Here is a 20443-nt window from a genome sequence, read left to right as displayed (position 1 = left end):
GTTGAATAAATGGTTGCGTTGGATAACCAGCCCATGTCGTGGTCACACACGTTGCTTTTAGCTGTCTTATCACGTGCTGGAGCACTGGTATAAATTACAATCTAAATTGGGCTCATTACAATAACTAGACTTTGCACAGGACAGTTGTGTCATTGAGACAACATTAAATAAAAAATATGACTTGGTATTGGCTGATAAATTGGCGGAAAAAATGAATAGGATATTCCTACTTTTTACTAATGTTTCCCATATTTTTAAAAACCTTTTCTAGTAAGAGTGACAGAGTACTTTACCTGTGCCCAGTCTCTCCAGAGGATTCTGTCTCAGCAGCTGGGAGATGAGGTCTTGAGCTTCCTGAGGCAGAGCTTCATCCTCCGCTGGCCAGGTGATCTCATCTAACAAAATTACAGCACAAATACAGACACATGACTCTCCTGTCTTACACAATGAAAAAGTGCTTTCTCATAATTCTTCAGACCACAACAAACATCTACCATGTTCTCTTTTTTCCAGACTCACATACACCAACAGTTAAGGGAAAGAAGTAACGCTTGGTTGCAAAGATGCAAATTATTATTTTTTCTACTTATTATTAGAAATGTTATGTTTATTCGTGTTTAAAACCTTCTCTCTCGCCAATCTGGATGATGTATAAGAAAACAGAACACATTCAAGACTGATTCCTATTACCACCCTTAATCAATCTGGAAAGAGACAGGGTAAGTCCCAACAGAGACGTACAAGATCATTATGAGTTTGTGATAATTGGTTCATCCCTTTATCTAAGGAAATTCAAAGGAGTAAAGGATGCAGAGGAGAAATTACAATAGGTTTAATTCCTTGAAAGTCAAGCCTGTGCTTCTCTGTTGTAAAGAAACATTTCTACCTAAACATTTCTGAGGATTTTTTTTTTAAAGTCTGCTGTTCTCTGTCAGCCCGGGAGCTCTTAGGCTCAAACATTGTTGAGAAGCATGGAGATACGGGATCCCAAAATCAGCCACAGGGGTGAGACTCTGGCAGAATAACAGCTAAATAAGGGAACATTGTGATATTATAACCTGTGATTTATAATCAAATTATGCCATAACCCAATGAATTGTTTAAGCTAACTCAAATACCTATTTTCATATGATCTTTATTTGAAACAGTGTAAAAATCATGAGTGTCTCACTGTAAAAAGTGATGTTCTGATTATTTTTGAATACTTGTCTTCATAATCTTTGTTTAAGAAGTAACTAAGTCAGAACAGCAACTCAATGTGAAAAGTGATGTTTTTGGTTATCAGAGGAAACTGATGTTTTTGATAGATTTGATTAATATGAGAAACTGATGCTTTATGAAATGGAGATGCTTTGAAGAGTTTTGATTACTAAGAAACTGAGGTGTTTTAAGGGCTTTAATGTCCATAAGAAACTGGGGTATAAGAAGTCAAGAGCTAAGGTGAACTAGGGTCAAGTGTTCACGGTAAAGGTTATTAAGCTTGAAATAGACTTCAGGGATTTTTGTAAGTCTAACATCTGCTTCTCCATTTCCTGATCAGGGGCCGGCTCTGAGTTGCAGATGGAAAAAGTACATTAATAGAGAAGTGACACTGAGTGGAAGGGCCCAAACAGTCCAAAATAGATAGTTTGAGTTCTTCAAACATGGAGGAGTGCGCGAGTTGGGAGGGGGGAGAGATGAAGTCTTTGCTCAAGCTAATTTAGGATGAGATCATTGCGTATGTTAATTAAGGGTGCTGTCATTGCACATGCATAACCTGAAGAGGGTTCAGTTTAGTATACAGTACACCTGATCGAGAAGCAAGTTGGGAGTTGTTGGGTGGTAGTCAGTTGATGCAAGCCAGGCGGCAAAAGATGCTCTGAGCAAAGGAGATGTTACCACGCAACTCGGAAGGGGATTCAACATGATCTGCAATGAAATAACTGTTCTGCTGGAATTATGGACTAAAGGACTGCTCTTTCTGCACTGTTTGAGGATTACAAAAGACTGTGATCTAGAAATAATGCTGACTGAAGGAACATTACTGAACTCTATTTTCTCCGCGAGGAACAACACCAGAATGGATTAACAAAGTTTTAGTGGCCCAAACGACAAAAAAATGGATTCAAGCAGATCAAAATCTGGACCGAACCCCCTTCACTTTCCCCTGGAGCCGGTGAGTCTCGGAGGCTCGTCAGTCTTCAGGTGAGCCGCCGGCTACGGCCAAGCCGACTGCTCTCCAACTCCAAATTTGGAGTTCTGGGTGATTATTACTTCTCTTATATGAAAGCATAGTTCCACTTATGAGTCATGTTAAGAATAATATTAATGCTTGATTGTTTGATGATTTAAAAGCTTATGCTGCGCCCTGCTGAAATATTATAATAAACATTTATCCTGCAGTTAAAGTTAACAGATTGTAAAATTCAATTTATCCCTATCACAATGATTAATTAATTATGAATATCTTCTCTGGTGGTAAAAAGTCAGGCTGTTCATTACAACTAAACAGGTTCTGAAAGGTTACTTAAGTCCTGGGGTCTTTGTGTGGCCTTTTTAAAACTTATCCCAGGGGTTATTCATGTCCAAACCTCTAAGCTTTAACCTGGCAACTTACCAAGTGCCAAATCCGTTAAGAGGAAAGCTGCCATTAACAGACGTGATTGGTAATTAGTTTAACCACTCAAAAGTGGCTACTCAGTTACATTAATTATCAGAGGAAGTGGGACAGGCGTCTGGAAGAATGCAGTGAGCAGCTAGGCGAATTTCCTCGCCCTGACCAGCTTAATTGTTCCTTAGAATCCCACCTGGGTAAAATCTCTCTGGGCTGCAGGAACCTGAGCCATTAGATGGAGAGCTGGTCCACTGATTCTCTGAAGATTAATTTATTAATTAAATTAATTTAAGGGCATTACTGCAAACCTTTAGGGTTTCAACAACATGCAAAGTTTTAGAAATCATTTTTAGACCATTGTTTTCTACTTCTTCCTTGGCGGTTGTTGGTGAAGCTATTACTGTGTTTTCTTCCTGAGGTTGTAATGAACAGCAGTTAGGATGATTTCAAGTCGGTTAGTGATGGTTCTCTCATTGTTTCCCTAACTGTTACCAAGCACAAAGATGGCAAATATCATCTATTAAATCTTCTCTTTTAGGCATTGTCGAGTGATAATTTAGGGTGAATTACCTATTGACTTCATACACACAGTCTCAAATGAAATTTCGTTGTATATGAAAGTGTGCAATGACCAATAAAGATTGATTGATTGATTGATACACAAAATTTTGATGACAAAAAATGGTTTTTTTGGCCATCTAGTGTAAATTTTGACATTTTTAATGTTTCAATGCACAATATAGAAAATATAAGCACGGGCTGCCCCTTCTCCGATCCTGTTTGTAGTGTTCATGGACATGATCTCAGCAGCCGGGGTGAGGAGGGTGTCCGGATTGGGGACCTCAGGATTGCATCTCTGCTTTTTGCAGATGACGTGTTTCTGATGGCTTCCTCAGACTTTGACCTTCAGCACGCACTGGAACGGTTTGCAGCCGAGTGTGAGGCGACAGGGATGCGGATCAGCACCTCCAAGTCTGAGGCCATGGTTCTCTGCCGGAAACCGGTGGACTGCTTCCTCCGGGTTGGGGGGAGTTGGTTCCTCAAGAGAAGGAGTTCAAGTATCTCAGGATCTTGCTCACGAGTGATGGGAAAATGGAGCGTGAGATGGACAGGCGGATTAATGCGGCAGCAGTAATGTGGGCGTTGCACTGAACTATCGTGGTAAAGAGGGAACTGAGGTGCAAGGAGAAGCTCTCCATTTACCAGTCCATCTATGTTCCAACCCTCACCTATGGTCATGAGCTCTGGGTAGTGACCGAAAGAAGAAGATCATGGATACAAGTGGCCGAAATGAGCTTCCCCTGTAGGGTGACTGAGCTCAGCCTTAGAGATAGGGTGAGAAGCTCAGACATGCAGAGGGAGCTGAGAGTAGAGCCGCTGCTCCTTCGGGTTCAAAGGAGCCAGTTGAGGTGGTTTGGACATCTGATTCGGATGTCTCCGGGAAGACTTCCTTTGTAGGTTTTCCGAATACATCCGCCTGGGTGGAGACCCCGGGGTAGACCCATAATTTGCTGGAGGGATTATGTATCTCATCTGGCTCCCCCAGGCAGAGCTGGAAAGTGTTGCTGGGGGAAGGGATGTCTGGAACGGCCTGCTTCACCTGCTGCCTCCGCAACCCGGCCCCGGATAAGCAGAAGAAAATGGAGGGATGGATGGATGGATGGATGGATGGATATATTTTATGCACTGAATTATTATAAGACTTTTTATGTGTTTAGGAAAATATTGTAATTATTTAACTACGCTTTAAGTGGCTATGATAAAAGTTAAACAAAATGATAAGGTTGTCTTTTGAGGACCTGTTTGGAGACACTATAAAGAAAACAAAAGGTACTCTGGTAGCTATTTCCAAAGCTATAATATTCCTAGTAAAATACAGGTGGTGCAATTCCTTTCATAAATCAAAGACTGGACCACATTCACTTTTAAGTCTTTTATCCAAATCATAAAAACACATTTTTTCTATGATAGCTTGTAATTTTGCCTGCATCGGATAATTTAAAGATAAATGTAATCTAATGTTAAAAAGTTGACTATAAAATGTCGTTTTATTTTTTTGTAAATTTTTTTGGTCATAATGCCATGTCTGATTGGAGACTGACATAGCAAAATTTGATGATGTGTTATTTGCTACGTGCTGTCTATGGTGCTGGAAACTGTGTAATGTAGTGACTGCAGTGGACAAACTACTCACCACTGATGACTTGACCGAACAGTTCCTCTGGGGTGTCTCCAAAAAAGGGGGCACAGCCCACCAGGAACTCGTACAGGATGACTCCCATTGCCCACCAGTCCACTGGCTTCCCATAGCCCTGACGGAGAATCACCTCTGGGGCGATGTACTCTGGAGTGCCACATACCTGCAAAATCAGAAACACACAGAAAATCGAATTGGGACATGAGGAAAAAATGGTTGCATGAACTATAATCCACGTGTCCATAAAAGAGGTATATTGAATTTGCACTGATTCTGACAATTTGTTAAGGAAAACTACAGCTATGAAGTAAGAAGGAAATGACCAAATCTAATTCCCCATGAATTCACACTCAGATTCTCAAATAGGCAAATAAGTGACCTTTTACCTGTTTATCCAGAAACTCCCTGGTGTCCTTTTCTATGTGTCCTTCATATAGGTTTGTGGTCAGACTCATCAAACCAATCTTAGAGAGGCCAAAGTCAGTCAGCTTAATGTGCCCCATGGATGTGATGAGAAGACTGCAGGAGAGAAAATCTAAGGTTTCATTCCAAATGATGCTTAATTTCAGAAGAACTTGGTTGTAAACCGGCTCTCCCAGAATTATATTTCAAACTCAATTATAAACAAACAATAATCATCCACATTAAATATAAGGTAAAATGTACTGAGCATTTGATAAAGAAACATTACAATGACATATTCTTAAATCTTAAATCTCTATGATATATATAATATCTCTAAAGATATATGAATATAAAACAGTAATACTATTGTTTTATTGCCGTTTTACTGGAAATAAGCCAAATGAAGAACAACATAATTCTGAAAATATATTGGCTTCTTACTTGTCAGGTTTGAGGTCTCTGTGTACGATGCCATAATTGTGAAGATACTCTAATGCAAGGACTGTCTCAGCAAAGTACATACGAGCCATATCAACTGGCAGGGCCCCAATATTCTTCAGCAATGTGGCACAATCTCCACCTACAGAAGAGTCATTGGACAACTCAACCCACTTCAACCAATACTAATCATATACTACAGCTATTAATGATCTTACCCTCCACGTACTCCATCACCATACAGAGGTGTCTCCTGGTCTCAAAGGAACAGAACATAGAGACAACAAACGGGTTCTCAGCAAATGTTAGGATATCTCGCTCTACAAAGGCCTGCTGGATCTGGTTCCTTAGGATCAGGTTCTGTTTGTTGATCTTCTTCATGGCAAACCGCTGCCTGGTCTCCTTGTGACGTACAAGAAATACAGCACTATACAAGAAATGACAGAAAGGAGAGATATTATATATATATATATATATATATATATATATATATATATATTCTACATTCTACATAAACAGAGAGACAAGATATTCACACAACCATACCCACATGCACGCCCATGCACATACACAGTCTACTACACTTAATATCTTATTTTAAAATGCAGCTACCATGTGCTTAAATTATATGAGCAACAAGAAAAACTGGATGCTGTTATACCCATAAGCCCCATTACTGATGAGCTTGATGTTTTCAAAGTCCTCCTCTCGAGGGGTTTTAGTTTTACTCTGTGGTTGTGCTGCTGGGACTGTAGTTCCCTGATTCTGAAACATACATGGCAAAAGCAGAAAATGTTTCAAATCAGCATAGGGAAGAAAAATGAAACCTAAACAGTTTTGATAAAAACAACAGTTTGAAAATGTATTTGAAATTAATTACAAACTCTGAAATGTAAATTTCTGAGGTCCTTTTGCAGATTGTTTTTTAATGAGATTGTTTGTGGCAAAGAAGCCGATTTGTTTTTTTTTTAACATTTTCTCCGAATGTACTCACATCAACCGAATCATCAGTTTCGGGGGTGTCTGGGTTTCCACTATCATAACTGCTCAGCTGGGTCATTTCTACAGAGAGACACAAGGATCACTGACCAATCTTAAAGGGATATCAAGAAAATAACAACAGTTATCAAATAAAAGAAAATGTAAATTCTGGTGGTTTTACCCTCTAGAGGGTCCTTGGTGAGGCCCAGCTGGCTGATAATATATCGGGGAATGTCCGACTTGATGCCTTGACCTTCCTTTGCATGGCCCTCAGCTGCTTCCAACAAGTGATAGAACTCCTCTGGATCAAACTCCTGCAGGAGAGAGACAAGAGGGAGGAAGTAAGTCAATGAGGAATAGTATGAAGAAAGTGAAGAAGAGAAAGGAATGACAAAATAGAACACTGGGTCCAAACTAGAGCTGCACTCACATGACTAAAATACAGTTTATCTTTCTGTTTATCTTTCAGGTCTGAAAATGGCCTCTACAATCTCAGTTTTGTAGGTTTGTAGGACAGCTACAGTACTGAATGTTGTTTTATTTCACATTCTCTTTCATAATGATTAATTTCTGAGCCAACAAATGACTTCCGTCACCTATTTGGCTTAAGATGTGAAGCATCTAACCCCAGACTATCTGAGCTCTGTGTGGAAGTGGAAGTGTGACTGAGGACTGATGGAGGAAGAAAAGAGGCTCTGCGATGTATATATGAAGCTCTGCTGAGAGGTGAGAGGTGTGGCTGAATTATTTCACAGCTCAATATTGTTTATTAACTGTGTGTAGAAATAAGTTGTACAACATGAAAAATCTATTCAGTCAATACAAGTTATATTTTCCATAAACAAGTTTTCAAATACAACTTAAGTTTAAACGGGACATTTAAGTCTGATCTGCATGTTTTTGTATGTTTATTTGCTAGTAACCCAAAATTTTCTTTTGTTAGTGAGGCACATGCTTTATTTATCTCTATGTTTGGTTAGAAGCTGTTTGTCTCTTTTGTCTTTGCCTTAATGGGATTAAATTAGTGTTTGAAAAAGTATTCACATTCTGTACCTACCTTTAATTAGCACAATGTAAAAACTCTTGTGTTACAAATGCTGCCTCTAAAGTCTACTTTAAGCAGTTCCTCGAGATGTTGCGGTCTTTAGCAGGCACTACTCTTATAAACTACAATATAATAATAAATAACATATTATTATATGATTTCTTTATGATCCATTTAATAGTAGGTAGTAGATCTTTTTTTTCGTATTTCCTCATCACAGTAGACGTAAACAGATACCTGGGCATAGTTTTGTCAATATCCCTGAGCTAAAATTCCATGTGATCGACCCCAATCTAGATTTTAGGATATTTGCAATGAATTATATATATTTTTTATATATTTAGATTATTGTTTTGGATTATTGTTATGGGTGCACTAATGTATAAGCACTAGTTGACCATAGTGAAGCTCATTTAGACTGTTTTGATTGGTTATTTCAGGGGTATTCAACTAAAATTCAGAGAGGTCCACTCAGGGAAAATTTATTAAAGAAAAGGTCCGGAATATCATAATGTCTAACTTGAATTAGTGTATATGTGATATATGACATATGTTATGTAACCTAGCAGTTTTATTAGCATCTGCATGAATCAGTAACTGACCGTCAATCAAATAAATTCAGTACGGTTCAAAAACATTTTGACAACATCTATTAATAAATAACTTTTGGTATAACGGTACATCCTAAAATAAAGCGTAGAACTCGAAAAAATAATGACTGAACAACCCGAACCAACTTATATCCACCTTTAACAACATCTAAATCTCAAAAAATTTAAACAACTGAACACTTTTACATTTTTTTCCTGTCTTATATCACTTTTCTTATATCCCCTGCTGCTTAATGGGAGAACTGAGCTGCAGCTTCTCCTGTCAGTATTTTTGAATCGTGGTCTGAATGGTGTCAGGGTCATTCTCAAACACATTTGGAGCTCATTGGTGAGTCAGCAACGATATTTAGTTTGGATTATGCTCATAGGTGAGAAAGTTGCCTCACAGTTGTATGTTGAGCCAAACATGGTCAACATGTGCAGGGCTACTTTCCTCTCTGTGTCACTTTATTATTTTTCTTTCTTGTCTGTCCTCCTCTCGTCTGTCCCTCATCTCTCAACTGTTTTCTGAACGCAGAGCCGCGATGTTTAGCACCTGCAATGCAGAGACTTCATTGGCTGAGTAGCGTCACGTGGGATGGTGAACTCGTACCTAATTGGTCTGTGTGTTTCCTGAGCTGATATTCAGTGCCGTAAACACTGGAAAAGCTGCAACTGTCAAATTTAAGATCCTGTTATAATTTACTGGTTACAGGTCTGAATAAGATGGCATCTAGGTCCGGATCTGGACCGCGGTCTGCCGGTTAGTGCTGGTTTAATCCATAACAGGCATCACGTTTGATATGCTGGTTCTTTGTGTATTCTCACCTACAGTGTAAAATAAATGTAATGCAGTAAAAAAATACATTATTCTTCTATTAATTATGGTAGCATACATTTAAAAAGTGGCAATGAGTGAAACTGAAATAGCTAAGTACAATATTTGAACAAATGTATTGAGTAGTACTTGACCTATATGAAAAAATGGGCTTTGTCTCTAAAAATGTCTGGAGGTCAGTTTCTTTCTTACCAGACACTCCAGAAGACGTGCTGGCCGTGCAATGATTATCATCAGCTTCTTGACGAGTTGTGTGACAAAGGTAACCTCCACACTTTCTGAACGCTCATGAGCCTGAACACACGCAAAAAAAGTGAAAAAATGGTTAGATCAAACAGCACTAGAACACATGCTATTGTTATTTTCAGTCCTCATTGTCAGAAATAAGAAATGACATTAATATGAAAGGCCTTTTTTTGGACATGACCTCATAATAATATTTATTCATTATTTCAAATGACATTGTAAATATTTAATAATCTTAAAATTTTAGGATCTTGAAGCTGCAAAATATGTCTTCATAGACAGTAGACCAACCAGTTTAAGGACAAACAGAAGATGGGATACTTTCAGTGACACCTACAAGGTCATGCAAATTAGAATGACCTCTGCCTCACCCCTTAATAACCATGGAATGTCTGTCAGCATTGAGACAGAGCAGTTTACTCAGTAATCTGCTGTAACTGACTGGAAACGCATCTGGAGCAAACACTGAATCTGAATAGAAATGTGGTGGAAGTGTAGTGTGTGTGTTTGGGTGTGTGTGTGTGTGCAAAACACAAACCACCCACTGTAAAACATATTTAATCCTCTAGGGATAACCCGAGTATGCCTCATATGACCTTGTGTGTATCTATCCATGTATGTAGAATGCATGTATGTTTTTATAATGTGTGTGTGTGTAGGTATGTGTGTGTGTGTGTGTGTGTGTGTGTGTGTGTGTGTGTGTGTGTGTGTGTGTGTAGGTATGTGTGTGTGTTGTAGGTGTGTGTGTGTGTGTCAACTCTGCATTGCCCTTACTATACTTGATTTGCTTATCTACATATTTTTGAATTTACCACCAGCTATATATATAGTATATTTAATGCTAGAGCTGTACACCATAGCAGTAAACTATAATCAGTTTCCGTGTTAGTTGTACTTTGCATGAATCATCCGTCTTATCATGCATGTATCAAATTGTGTGTTTGACACATGCACCTCTAACCCTCTACCTCTACCCCTCTACCTCTTCTGCCCTCTCAACCCGCCCGGCCAGCAGGCAGATGGGTCCCCCCCACATAAAGAGCCGGGTTCTGCTCGAGGTTTTTTTCCCTGTTAAAAGGGTGTTTTCCTTGCCACTGTCACCTTTTGGCTTGCTCTGGGGGTCAGGCATATGGGTTCTGTAAAGCGTCTTGAGACAATTTGACTGTAATTGGCGCTATATAATTAAAAGTGAATTGAATTGAATTGAATTGAATTGAATTGAATTGAATTGAATTGAATTGAATTGAATTGAATTGAATTGAATTGAAATTGAATTGAATTGAATTGAAATTGAATTGTGTCAGGCGAATTGTGCGGTGGCGGTTTTTCATTACCAAACCATGAGCAACTTGTCAGTGTTTGTGAGACAGAGCCATGCTAAGAGACTGACAAGGCCTGGGGGTCCTGACAACCCACATCCCTGAATTATTTATGACTTTAATGAAACCTGGAGGGAAGGAGTGTGTGTACTGAATGTGCATTCCAAAATATTGCATTAGAGTGTGTAAATGTAACTGTAAAGGAGACTGAATGCGCATGAGGTGACTGTACAGGGCAGCAATCAGTGAGAAAAGGACAATTGACAGACAGACTCCCACTGCACAGCAACTAATTAACCAGAGAGTTTGTGAATGACACAAACTGTATATTAACCTTGCAAAACCTGAGTTTTTTAAGGCAAAGAAGGGAAATGTTCAGCAATGACCAAGTCAGTCACCTGACCTGACTCCAACTGAGCTGTATTTCACTTGCTGAAGAGAAAATGTCCCAAGAGCAACCAGAAAGTGAAGACAGCAGCAGTAGAGGCGTGGCTGAGCACCACCAGGGACCAAACCCAGCGTCTGGTGATATCTATGGGTTCCAGACTTCAGGCTGGCATTGACTGCAAAGGATTTGCAACCAAATATTAAATGTGACAATTTGATTTATGACCAGATATTGGTACCACCTCAGGTGACCAAACCTAAGTGGTACTAAAATGTACATTGGGTTAATTTAAGTACATTAAGATGTGATATCCTTTCCACACTGGCAGCTTAATCACTTATTTGTGACACGGTCACATTCACCATAACCACAGCATTGCAATCCATTTAACCCTCTGAGGCCCACAGTTGCAAAATTACAACTTTTTTTTAAGGCTGTCTAGCTGTACATATTTCTGCCTGAATGTAGACAAACACTACATTTCCCAGCACCCCACACTCTGAACTGCAAAACTGCAACATTTTTGGAATGTATTTTAGGAAAATATTAATACTGTGAGACATAGCCTACCACATTCCAAGTTCAAACATGTCTTCCACTGACCCCCCAGTTCTTGTCTTTAGGAACAATTTCAATAATTTTCCAAATAAGTATTTGACCTGTAGTATTTTTTTCTTCATCTTTAAAGATTTTTAGTGATAAACAACTCAAATTATTTTTTAAAAAAGTATAATACAGTTGATGACAAAGTTATTAGCCACCCTATGAAATTTACGTTTAAAAAAAAAAAAAAAAATCCCAAGTGCTGTTAAACACATCAAGGAATTTCAATGTCAGCTTTTCCAAACCTCCTAGATGCTTACATTATTTTATTTTGCACACAGAAGCAAAATTATTTAACAAAAACCAAACACTACCAGGGTCAAAACTATTAGCCCCCTTAAGAACTGACCTTTTTATTGAGCCAAACCACAAACTGCTGTTGTGCAATCATGTGTTTTAACTTTGTAATTGACACAGCTTGTAATCAATCAATCAATCAATCAATCAATCAATCAATCAATCAATCAATCAATCAATCAATCAATCAATCAATCAATCAAGTTAAAACTGGGGGTTGTCTTCCACTTTACACACAGTATAAAAACTTAAGGATTTGAGCTATTACTTGAGAAAGTATCATGCCAAAAACAAAAAGAGAAAAAGAATTGTTGATGCTTACAAAGCAGAGGAAGGGTCTACAAAGTTATCACAGCATTTCCAAGTGTCAAAAAGTGGAGTGAAAAGTCTCATCAAGAAATTCAAAGAGCCACACAGTACAGAACAAGTCTGACAGAGGCAGGACGCTAAAGATTTCAAAGACTCTGGAAAGAAAACTTGTGAGAGATGTGTCTACAGATGCTATAACAACCACCAAAACACTAGTTAATGACTTAGAGAAGTCAGGAATTGTAGCATCAAAGAAGACGGTCACTAGAGCCCTGCACAGAAATGGACTGAACCCGAATCCTCCACTTCTACAGAAGAGACACCTTCTGAAGTCTGCTGAGGACAACCTGGAGAAAGATTATGAAGACTGGAAGCATGTCCTTCAGATGAGACCAAACTAGAGCTCTTTGGCCATGGAGACGTTACTTATGTTTGGAGAAACAAGAGAGAGGTGTAAAACCTAAAGAACACCATCCCCACAGTTAAACACAGTGGTGGCAGTATCATGCTGTTGGATGCTTCAGTGCATCTGGAACTGGGAATCTGTTCAAGGCTGAAGGAATCATGACTAAAGAAGGATATCTGTGGATTTTGAAAGAAAACCTTCAGCAGTCAGCTGCGAAACTGGGTCTGGGTCTTCCAACATGACAACGACCCAAAACTTACGTTGCTCAGGAGATGTCAGAGACTTGTTACAAACTACAATAAACGACTGCAAGCTGTTATCCAGCAAAAAAGATACACAACTGACTATGAACATCAAGGGGGCGAATAATGACCCTGGTAGTTTTTGGTTTTCGTTAAATAATTCTGTTGCTGTGTGCAAAATAAAATATTGTACACTCCAAAATTAAACTAAGATATTTGGAAAAGCTGTTAAAAATTCCTTGACCTGTTTAAATGCACTTGAGAATTTTTTGAAAAAAAAAAACAAACCTTAAATTTCATAGCGGGCCTAATAATTTTGTTTTCAACTCTACTTGTGATGTTTAGGGATTTCTTTCAATGGTGCAAAAATGCAACACTGGGCTTTAATGGATGCTGCTTATTTACACAGACGGCCCCATCACTGGGTCGTGAGTAAATTAATCAATTGTGCCATCTATAGCAATATACAGTCTCTATACTGTATATATGTGTATATATGTGTATATATGTGTATATATATATATATATATATATATATATATGTGTGTGTATATATATATATATATATATATATATATATATATATATATACATATATGTGTGTGTATATATATATATATATATATATATATATATATATATATATATACATATATATATGTATATTAGTGGTGGACGCGATTAAAAAATTTAATCTTATTAATTACAGGCTTTGTAATTAATCAATTGCAATAATCGCAGTTTTGTCAGATAGCAATATTCAAATATTGCTATCTGACATGTCTTATTGTCATACAAATAAAATTGTGGTTGACAGTTGAATCAATGAATAGACATATACGTGTTTATAATTTAAAATTTATTTTAAAAAAAGGAAAATGGGACATATAGAAAAAAGTGATTTTGATGACTTAAAGCCTGAATTTAGTTGTTTTTTCCACTGTATGGCACATAAAATCAGCATAAGTAGTTCCAGGAGCTTCAGAAAGTTGAAAATCCAGAGATTCATTCTCTTTTCATCTTTTCTGGGTCTGATAAATGGTGTAATTTTAATGGTTCTTTTTATAGGAATATCAATTTTTATGTAATTTTTTATAAACAAAAAGTTTATAATTAAGTTATTAAAAGAGATATTTTTGTTGTTTAGGTTATTCCTCCTCCAAAGAGGCAGAGCCTCGACGGAGTAAAAACTTAAACCACAAAAATGTTTCATTTCTATTTATCTGCATTTTTCATCTGTCTGCTACATTCACAGATTACTGCAAATCGAAGTGTAATTATAGCGATTTTATTCAACATTTTAAGACTTTCTGTAATCTCAAGCACTGTCTAGAAAAGTGGTCTATTATGGGATGGCTACACCGTTAGCCGTTAGCACGACTCGTAGCTAACGTTAGCTCTGGCGCTAACAGCAACATGTTTTACACTGAGGTGATGCCGTCAGCTTGAAGTGACGCAGTGATCAGAAAACTCTTCGTTGTACAATTTCCACACAACCAGGCTTTTATCCAAGCTGCCACCAGGAAGAGTTTTAAAAGGAAACTTTCTGCCCAACAAGTTCAATCTCGTCTTCCTTCACTGTTCACCAGTGCCTGACTTCCCTCAGTGCTTCCTGTGCTTCTTCTTCATGGCTACAAACAGACTTTAGGTTCATTACCGCCACCTACTGGGCTGGAGTGTTCATCAGAGTTCCCGGTGTGCCAGAAATGAGGGAACTGAGGAGGGTGCAATTAATTGCATTATTATTTTTAACGCGTTATTTTCGCTGTAATGATCGAAATTAACGCGTTATAGTCCCAGCCCTAATATATATCTATATATCTATATCTATATATCTATCTATATATATCTATATCTATATATCTATATCTATATCTATCTATATCTATATCTATCTATATATATATATATAGTATGGGGTTAAGGTTAAAGGTTAACCCTATTAATTTTGTATAGGATTAACAGTATATTAACAGGTAACACATCAACTGCATGCCACAAGTGTGATGCTCGTATTGTAAAGTGTCCGCACAGCGTAACGGGACAGAATTCATTAAAAATGTAATTAGAATAAAAACTGCAAAAGCAGTTGAAACATCAACTTAGTAATGGAAATAGTCTTTGTGATAGTGTTTTGGCATATGATCAATTCTGGTAGCAGTCTGTTATAATTGGGTTACATTTTGAACTTTTCATCACAATTTTGACAGTTCTGACACCATTTAAATAGGTATTTTGTATGTTTTACTGGAAGTTATAGTCTGCTGTCTCACACTGACCACAAATCACAAGACATGGTTAATCTTTTTTAACTTCAATAGAATTTAACTTTGAAATTGTTTGTCAAATTTTCACTATTCTATTGTTCCGTCCTGCTTGCAGATAATCTCGTTACCATAGCAACGAAATCTTTCTCAGTTTCATGTTTGTTATAGTGTTGTTCTGTGCTGTAAAGTTGTTATACAGGTCATGTGTAGCATGTGGCGTTTCTTATTTTTTCGCAATGAGGAAAAATCCTATCAAATTCCATCCTGTCATGTTGATAGGACTTTTGGCTCAGGCCCCATGCATTTCACTGTGGGGCATGTCTATTAAACGAGTGATAACATATATTAAGCTGTGAGTCTGCAAGGGCTATCATATCAAAATTCAAACTAGAGACATATAGCTAGTTAAAAATACCAAAAAGAATTGGTCACCTCGGGTGGTACCGATACGTGAAATTTTGTGTCCTGAAGCGCTTTTTGTGAGTTTGGGTGATTTTTAACAAAAATACATCTCAGTTTCTTCTATTCTGGTATCTAGATTTTATTTAATTTATATTAAATTATCACAATTTCATTTCAATTTAAGCTCAACTTTGTAAATTCTGTCATATTTAATTCTACTTCATGTATGAGGGTTTTTTTAGTGTTGCTTGTGCATCATGTGACACTCCTTCAATGGACTTTGTGTTGCAAAGGTGTTTTATAAATAGCTGTCTTGACATATAAGTGCTATAAATATTTTGTCTTTCCTATTCCTGCCTATGTCCTGCATTGTGAAAGTTCTACTTTAGATTTATCTTTATAATTCATCCTTTTTGTGAGACACTTTGTCAAACTTTAGCTGAGGACAAAAGGTGCTATATAAGTGCAGACCAATTATCATTTTATTGTTCAGTTTGCTGTGTTACTGTGCTATCAGTTATTTTCATGAGAAGCAATGCATTGACACTTTTTAAGTGAAAATGCACCAGGACTACAATCCAGTCCAGTACAATCCACCTTACAGACATCTTACTCTTACACACTTAACTCTAAGAAAACTTCAGCTTTCTAAGAGAATTATTCAATTGTAAGGAAAATTTGATTTGTTGTTTGACAGTGAATAAATAGTTGCTCAACTTACATCTTGCAGCAGCTTTTCTAGATTCTCCTGGAGTTCGTAAAAATAGCGGGTGGTGATGAGGGCCTCTCTGCTTTTCTCCAGGCAGTCTCTGGACAGCTCTATCAGCTGATGGTGGATGAAGCTCAAGACCCCGTCAGCCAATGGGCAAACCTTGTCTGGAGCCGAGGAGGAGAGCAGTTCAGCGAGACGCTCCTCCATCTGAGCTGTCGCCTGGAAGAAGGAGGGGGGAGGCAATTAGAAGGTGAGGAGAAGGATGAGTCACATGCATATCAGACACATGAACACAGAAATGTGACAAAAATGGAGTGGACACATAATAATGTCATACACCAGAGAAAATCTCTTCAAGTGGGATAATTAATAATTCAAAAAATAGTATTTGACACAGGCCTGAAATAATAAACTCCACTTCCTGCAGCTGCTTCATAATAAAAGCCTTAAAGTAAAGACAGATGACAGAACCTTTTTTAAGCAGCTGAAAGTATCAAAACCCTCAGATGGCTTAGCACTGATTAAAGTGCTTGTTGCAGTTTGGATTCTAGCCCAACATTAAAATGGAAGTGCAGGGTTAGGGTTAGGGTTAGTACATGCCGGTAATACAAACCTTAGGAAACCTCTCCTTGTACACATGGTTCATCATCATAATCTCATGGTCAAAGGAGACAGGTGAGCGCCCAGGGCTGAAAAAAAAAACAGAGATGAGTGGAGCCACGACGTGGTCATCGAAGCTGCAATGCCTTGATGTAAAAGTCCTTACTGGTCACAACTAATTTTAAAAATATGCTTTCCAACACAGTACTTTTTTTTTCAATTCATGAACCTCATTTGTATTTTTTTTTGTGCCACTTTTACGTGCACTGTGGAACCAACTATTTGAAAAACACATGCTGCAAAAACAATTGCTTCTATCTTATGAGGCAATGTACATTGTTTTGTTAACATTAAAATCCTTCCATTTAATCAATCTTAGATCAAATGACACTTCAGTCAAACTGTTCACAGCTCATGTCCACACTGTGACCATACTGTGTGAGAAGGTGTCACAAGTAGACCTAGATTTGTTTTAGGGAGACCTGGATTCCCTGTTTTCAGGGAACAAAAAGTAGGTTAACAACTGAAAGCCATTCTGCAGCAATGGAGGTTGATCAAACCTTGAAAGTTGGTGCTACCAAATCCTACAGATGTCCCAACTTTTCTTGATTACTTGCAACCCCCTTTGTCTGCATAAAAGTAGTGTTGGAACACAAGGTGGGACCATACCCTGAAGAGCATTATTTGAACAGTACTGTACTGCAGAAAGTAGTGTGTTGCTATAAAATTGAGGAAAAGGCAATTAACAATGGAAGAGAGACAGACCATCACAACACTTAAAAATGTAGGTCTTCCCTCCGGAGAAATTATGAAGAAAGTCAAGGTGTGAGAGTACAGTTTTCTTCATCATGAAAAGGCACTCAGAAACCAGAAGAAAATCTGACAGGAAGAGGTCTGGAAGACCCAAAGACACAACAGAATCAGAAGACAAGTTTCTGAGAGTCATCAGCTTGATGATAGGCGGCTCACAGGACAACAGCTTCAAGCACAGCTTGTGGTCGTAGTAAGAAGTCTCAGTTTCAGCTGTGAAGACTTGCAGTTGCTGGTTTGACAGGTGGAGTTGCAGCAAGAAAGCCGTTGCTAAGATGTCAGAATAAGAAAAAGAGGCTTGTCAGGGCCATGAAACCCCACCAATGGACTACTGAAGACTGGAAGAAGGTATTATGGACTCACTGCTGTATCTGCCAAAAGTTGCTGCTTTGATGAGTCAAAAGTTTAGTGGCCTCCCCAAACCATCTTGCTCAGAAGATGATACTTTTTCACCTCATCATCTGTACAGATATGGGTGTTTTGGCTGTTGGGTGAAATAAGAAATAAGTAGAGAGGGAATTCATCAGAGAAAATTAAGTTCTCCCAGTCTTTTGGAGTCAGTGTTATATACTTATTTGTGAAAGCCAGTTTCTTCCTTTTGCAGTTTGGTGAGTCATGGGGTACGTTGCAAGCTTTCAGACCCAATGTTTCTGTTAATAATGATGCACGGTGCTCTGAGAAACATCATCTCCAAAATTTTTCAGCCTCTAACGCCAGCATGACTGGTGTCTTTTACCCTTGGCTCTTGCAGTTAGGCCAGATGGACGTCCTGAACGAGGCAAGTTTTTAAAGATCCTCTTTTATTGTACCTTTGCCACCACTTCTACACCTAGCGGCTACTTCTGCCAAGGGCTTGAGCTACCACTGACCAGCTTTTCCTGCATTTCAAGGAGCAATGGCCCGCACACAAATCTCAGACTCTGGAAGAGCAGCTTTTCTATCCTTACTATTTGCCATGGTAACAACACTTCCAAAATCTGGTTCTCAGTGTAATGCATTTTGGTCAAGCAAGAAATTTATACACTGGAACCAGACAGTTTGACCAAACAACCAGACAGTATCTGATTGACCAGGTGGAGCCCATTTTGGAAACAAACAATCAAAAAAGTCACCTTTTGGGGGAAAAAAAACTGTTGGGACACAGTGCCATAAAAAAAAAAAAAAAAATTAGTGGTGGAATGCAATTAAAAAATTAATCTAATTAATTACAGGCTTTGTAATTAATTAATCACGATTAATTACAGTTTTGTCAAATGGCAATATTTGACACAATAAGTGAAGTTTTTCAATTCAAATAAAATTGTGGTTGACAGTTGAATCAATGAATAGACACATACGTGTTCATAATTTAAAATTTATTTTAAAAAAAGGAAAATGGGACACATAGAAAACAGTGATTTTGATGACTTAAAGCCTGAATTTAGTTGTTTTTTCCACTGTATGGCACATAAAATCAGCATGAGTAGTTCAAGGTGCTTCATAAAGTTGAAAATCCAGAGATTCATTCTGTTTTCATCTTTTCTGGGTGTGATAAATGTGTAATTTTCATGGTTCTTTTTATAGGAATATCAAATTTTATTTATGTAATTTTTTATAAACAAAAAGTTTATAATTAAGTTATTAAAAGAGATATTTTTGTTGTTTAGGTTATTCCTCCTCCAAGGAGGCAGAGCCTCGACGGAGTAAAAACTTAAACCACAAAAATGTTTCATTTCTATTTATCTGCATTTTTCATCTGTCTGCTACATTCACAGATTACTGCAAATCTAAGTGCAATTATAGCAATTTTATTCAAAATTTTAAGACTTTCTGTAACCTCAAGCACTGTCTAGAAAAGTGGTCTATTATGGGATGGCTACACCGTTAGCTTTTAGCACGACTCGTAACTAACGTTAGCTCTGGTGCTAACAGCAACATGTTTTACATTGAGGTGAAGTGACGCAGTAATCAGAAAACTCTTTGTTGTACAATTTGCTCACAACCAGGCTTTTATCCAAGCTGCCATCGGGAAGATTTTTAAAAGAAAACCTTCTGCCCAACAAGTTCAATCTGGTCTTCCTTCACTGTTCACCAGCGCCTGACTTCCCTCAGTTCTTCCTGTGCTTCTTCTTCATGGCTACAAACAGACTTTAGGTTCATTACCGCCACCTACTGGGCTGGAGTGTTCATCAGAGTTAACGGTGTGCCAGAAATGAGGGAACTGATGAGGGTGCAATTAATTGCGTGATTATTTTTAACGCATTATTTTAGCTGTAATTAACCCTTTAAGCGCCAAAGTCGCAATATTGCGACAAGCAACATTGCTGAACATAAGCTATAGCTGCAAATATGGTGCCTCATGTAGTTAGTACTTTACACCTGGAGATGGTGGACATCTGGAACTTCAATCTGAGCATCATTTGTGGGGTTTTCATTCAAAGTTTTGGAGTTTATAGAGTTTGAAAACCGCCTCCCGGTCGAGGAGACGAGGGTCGCAGTTGGAGCGCAGCAGAGCGCACGACAGCGCGAGAAAACTTACCATGCTGAGAGGTCTGTTCACCGTTGACAAAGTATTTCGTCAAGTAATGGCTGATTCAGATTCTGAAGAGGAATATTCTCCCTCTGATGACGATGTTCAGTCATCCAGTGAGACAGAAAGTGACGCTGCGTCTGTGTGTAACGGCAGCGAGTCCGTGCGCCATGACAGTCCACAAGCAGCACATACTGGAGCCGATGCTTTGCTTCACCGTGTCCGGGGTGGCAGGAGGGGATGTGG

At 38.2% G+C, this 20443-nt stretch overlaps 1 protein-coding gene across 17 annotated transcripts in view; it reads right to left on the bottom strand.

Moving 5' to 3' along the window:
• Window positions 1–20443, bottom strand: part of mast2 (microtubule associated serine/threonine kinase 2) — a 224736-nt gene that overhangs the window by 25596 nt on the left and 178697 nt on the right. For all 17 annotated transcript variants that reach the window (XM_055018191.1, XM_055018176.1, XM_055018183.1 and 14 more), the window contains 11 exons: window positions 16892–16967; window positions 16288–16497; window positions 9280–9381; window positions 6796–6928; window positions 6628–6695; window positions 6295–6398; window positions 5852–6060; window positions 5637–5775; window positions 5177–5309; window positions 4788–4953; window positions 294–395 (listed from right to left, as the gene is read on the bottom strand). In XM_055018191.1, the coding sequence (XP_054874166.1) occupies window positions 294–395; window positions 4788–4953; window positions 5177–5309; window positions 5637–5775; window positions 5852–6060; window positions 6295–6398; window positions 6628–6695; window positions 6796–6928; window positions 9280–9381; window positions 16288–16497; window positions 16892–16967 (1442 nt within the window). The remainder of the gene's footprint in view (window positions 1–293; window positions 396–4787; window positions 4954–5176; window positions 5310–5636; window positions 5776–5851; window positions 6061–6294; window positions 6399–6627; window positions 6696–6795; window positions 6929–9279; window positions 9382–16287; window positions 16498–16891; window positions 16968–20443) is intronic.

This window comes from Amphiprion ocellaris, chromosome 2 (genome assembly GCF_022539595.1).
Source record: "Amphiprion ocellaris isolate individual 3 ecotype Okinawa chromosome 2, ASM2253959v1, whole genome shotgun sequence".
Taxonomy (NCBI): Eukaryota; Metazoa; Chordata; class Actinopteri; family Pomacentridae; genus Amphiprion; species Amphiprion ocellaris.
This window is presented reverse-complemented; position numbering and strand designations above follow the sequence as displayed.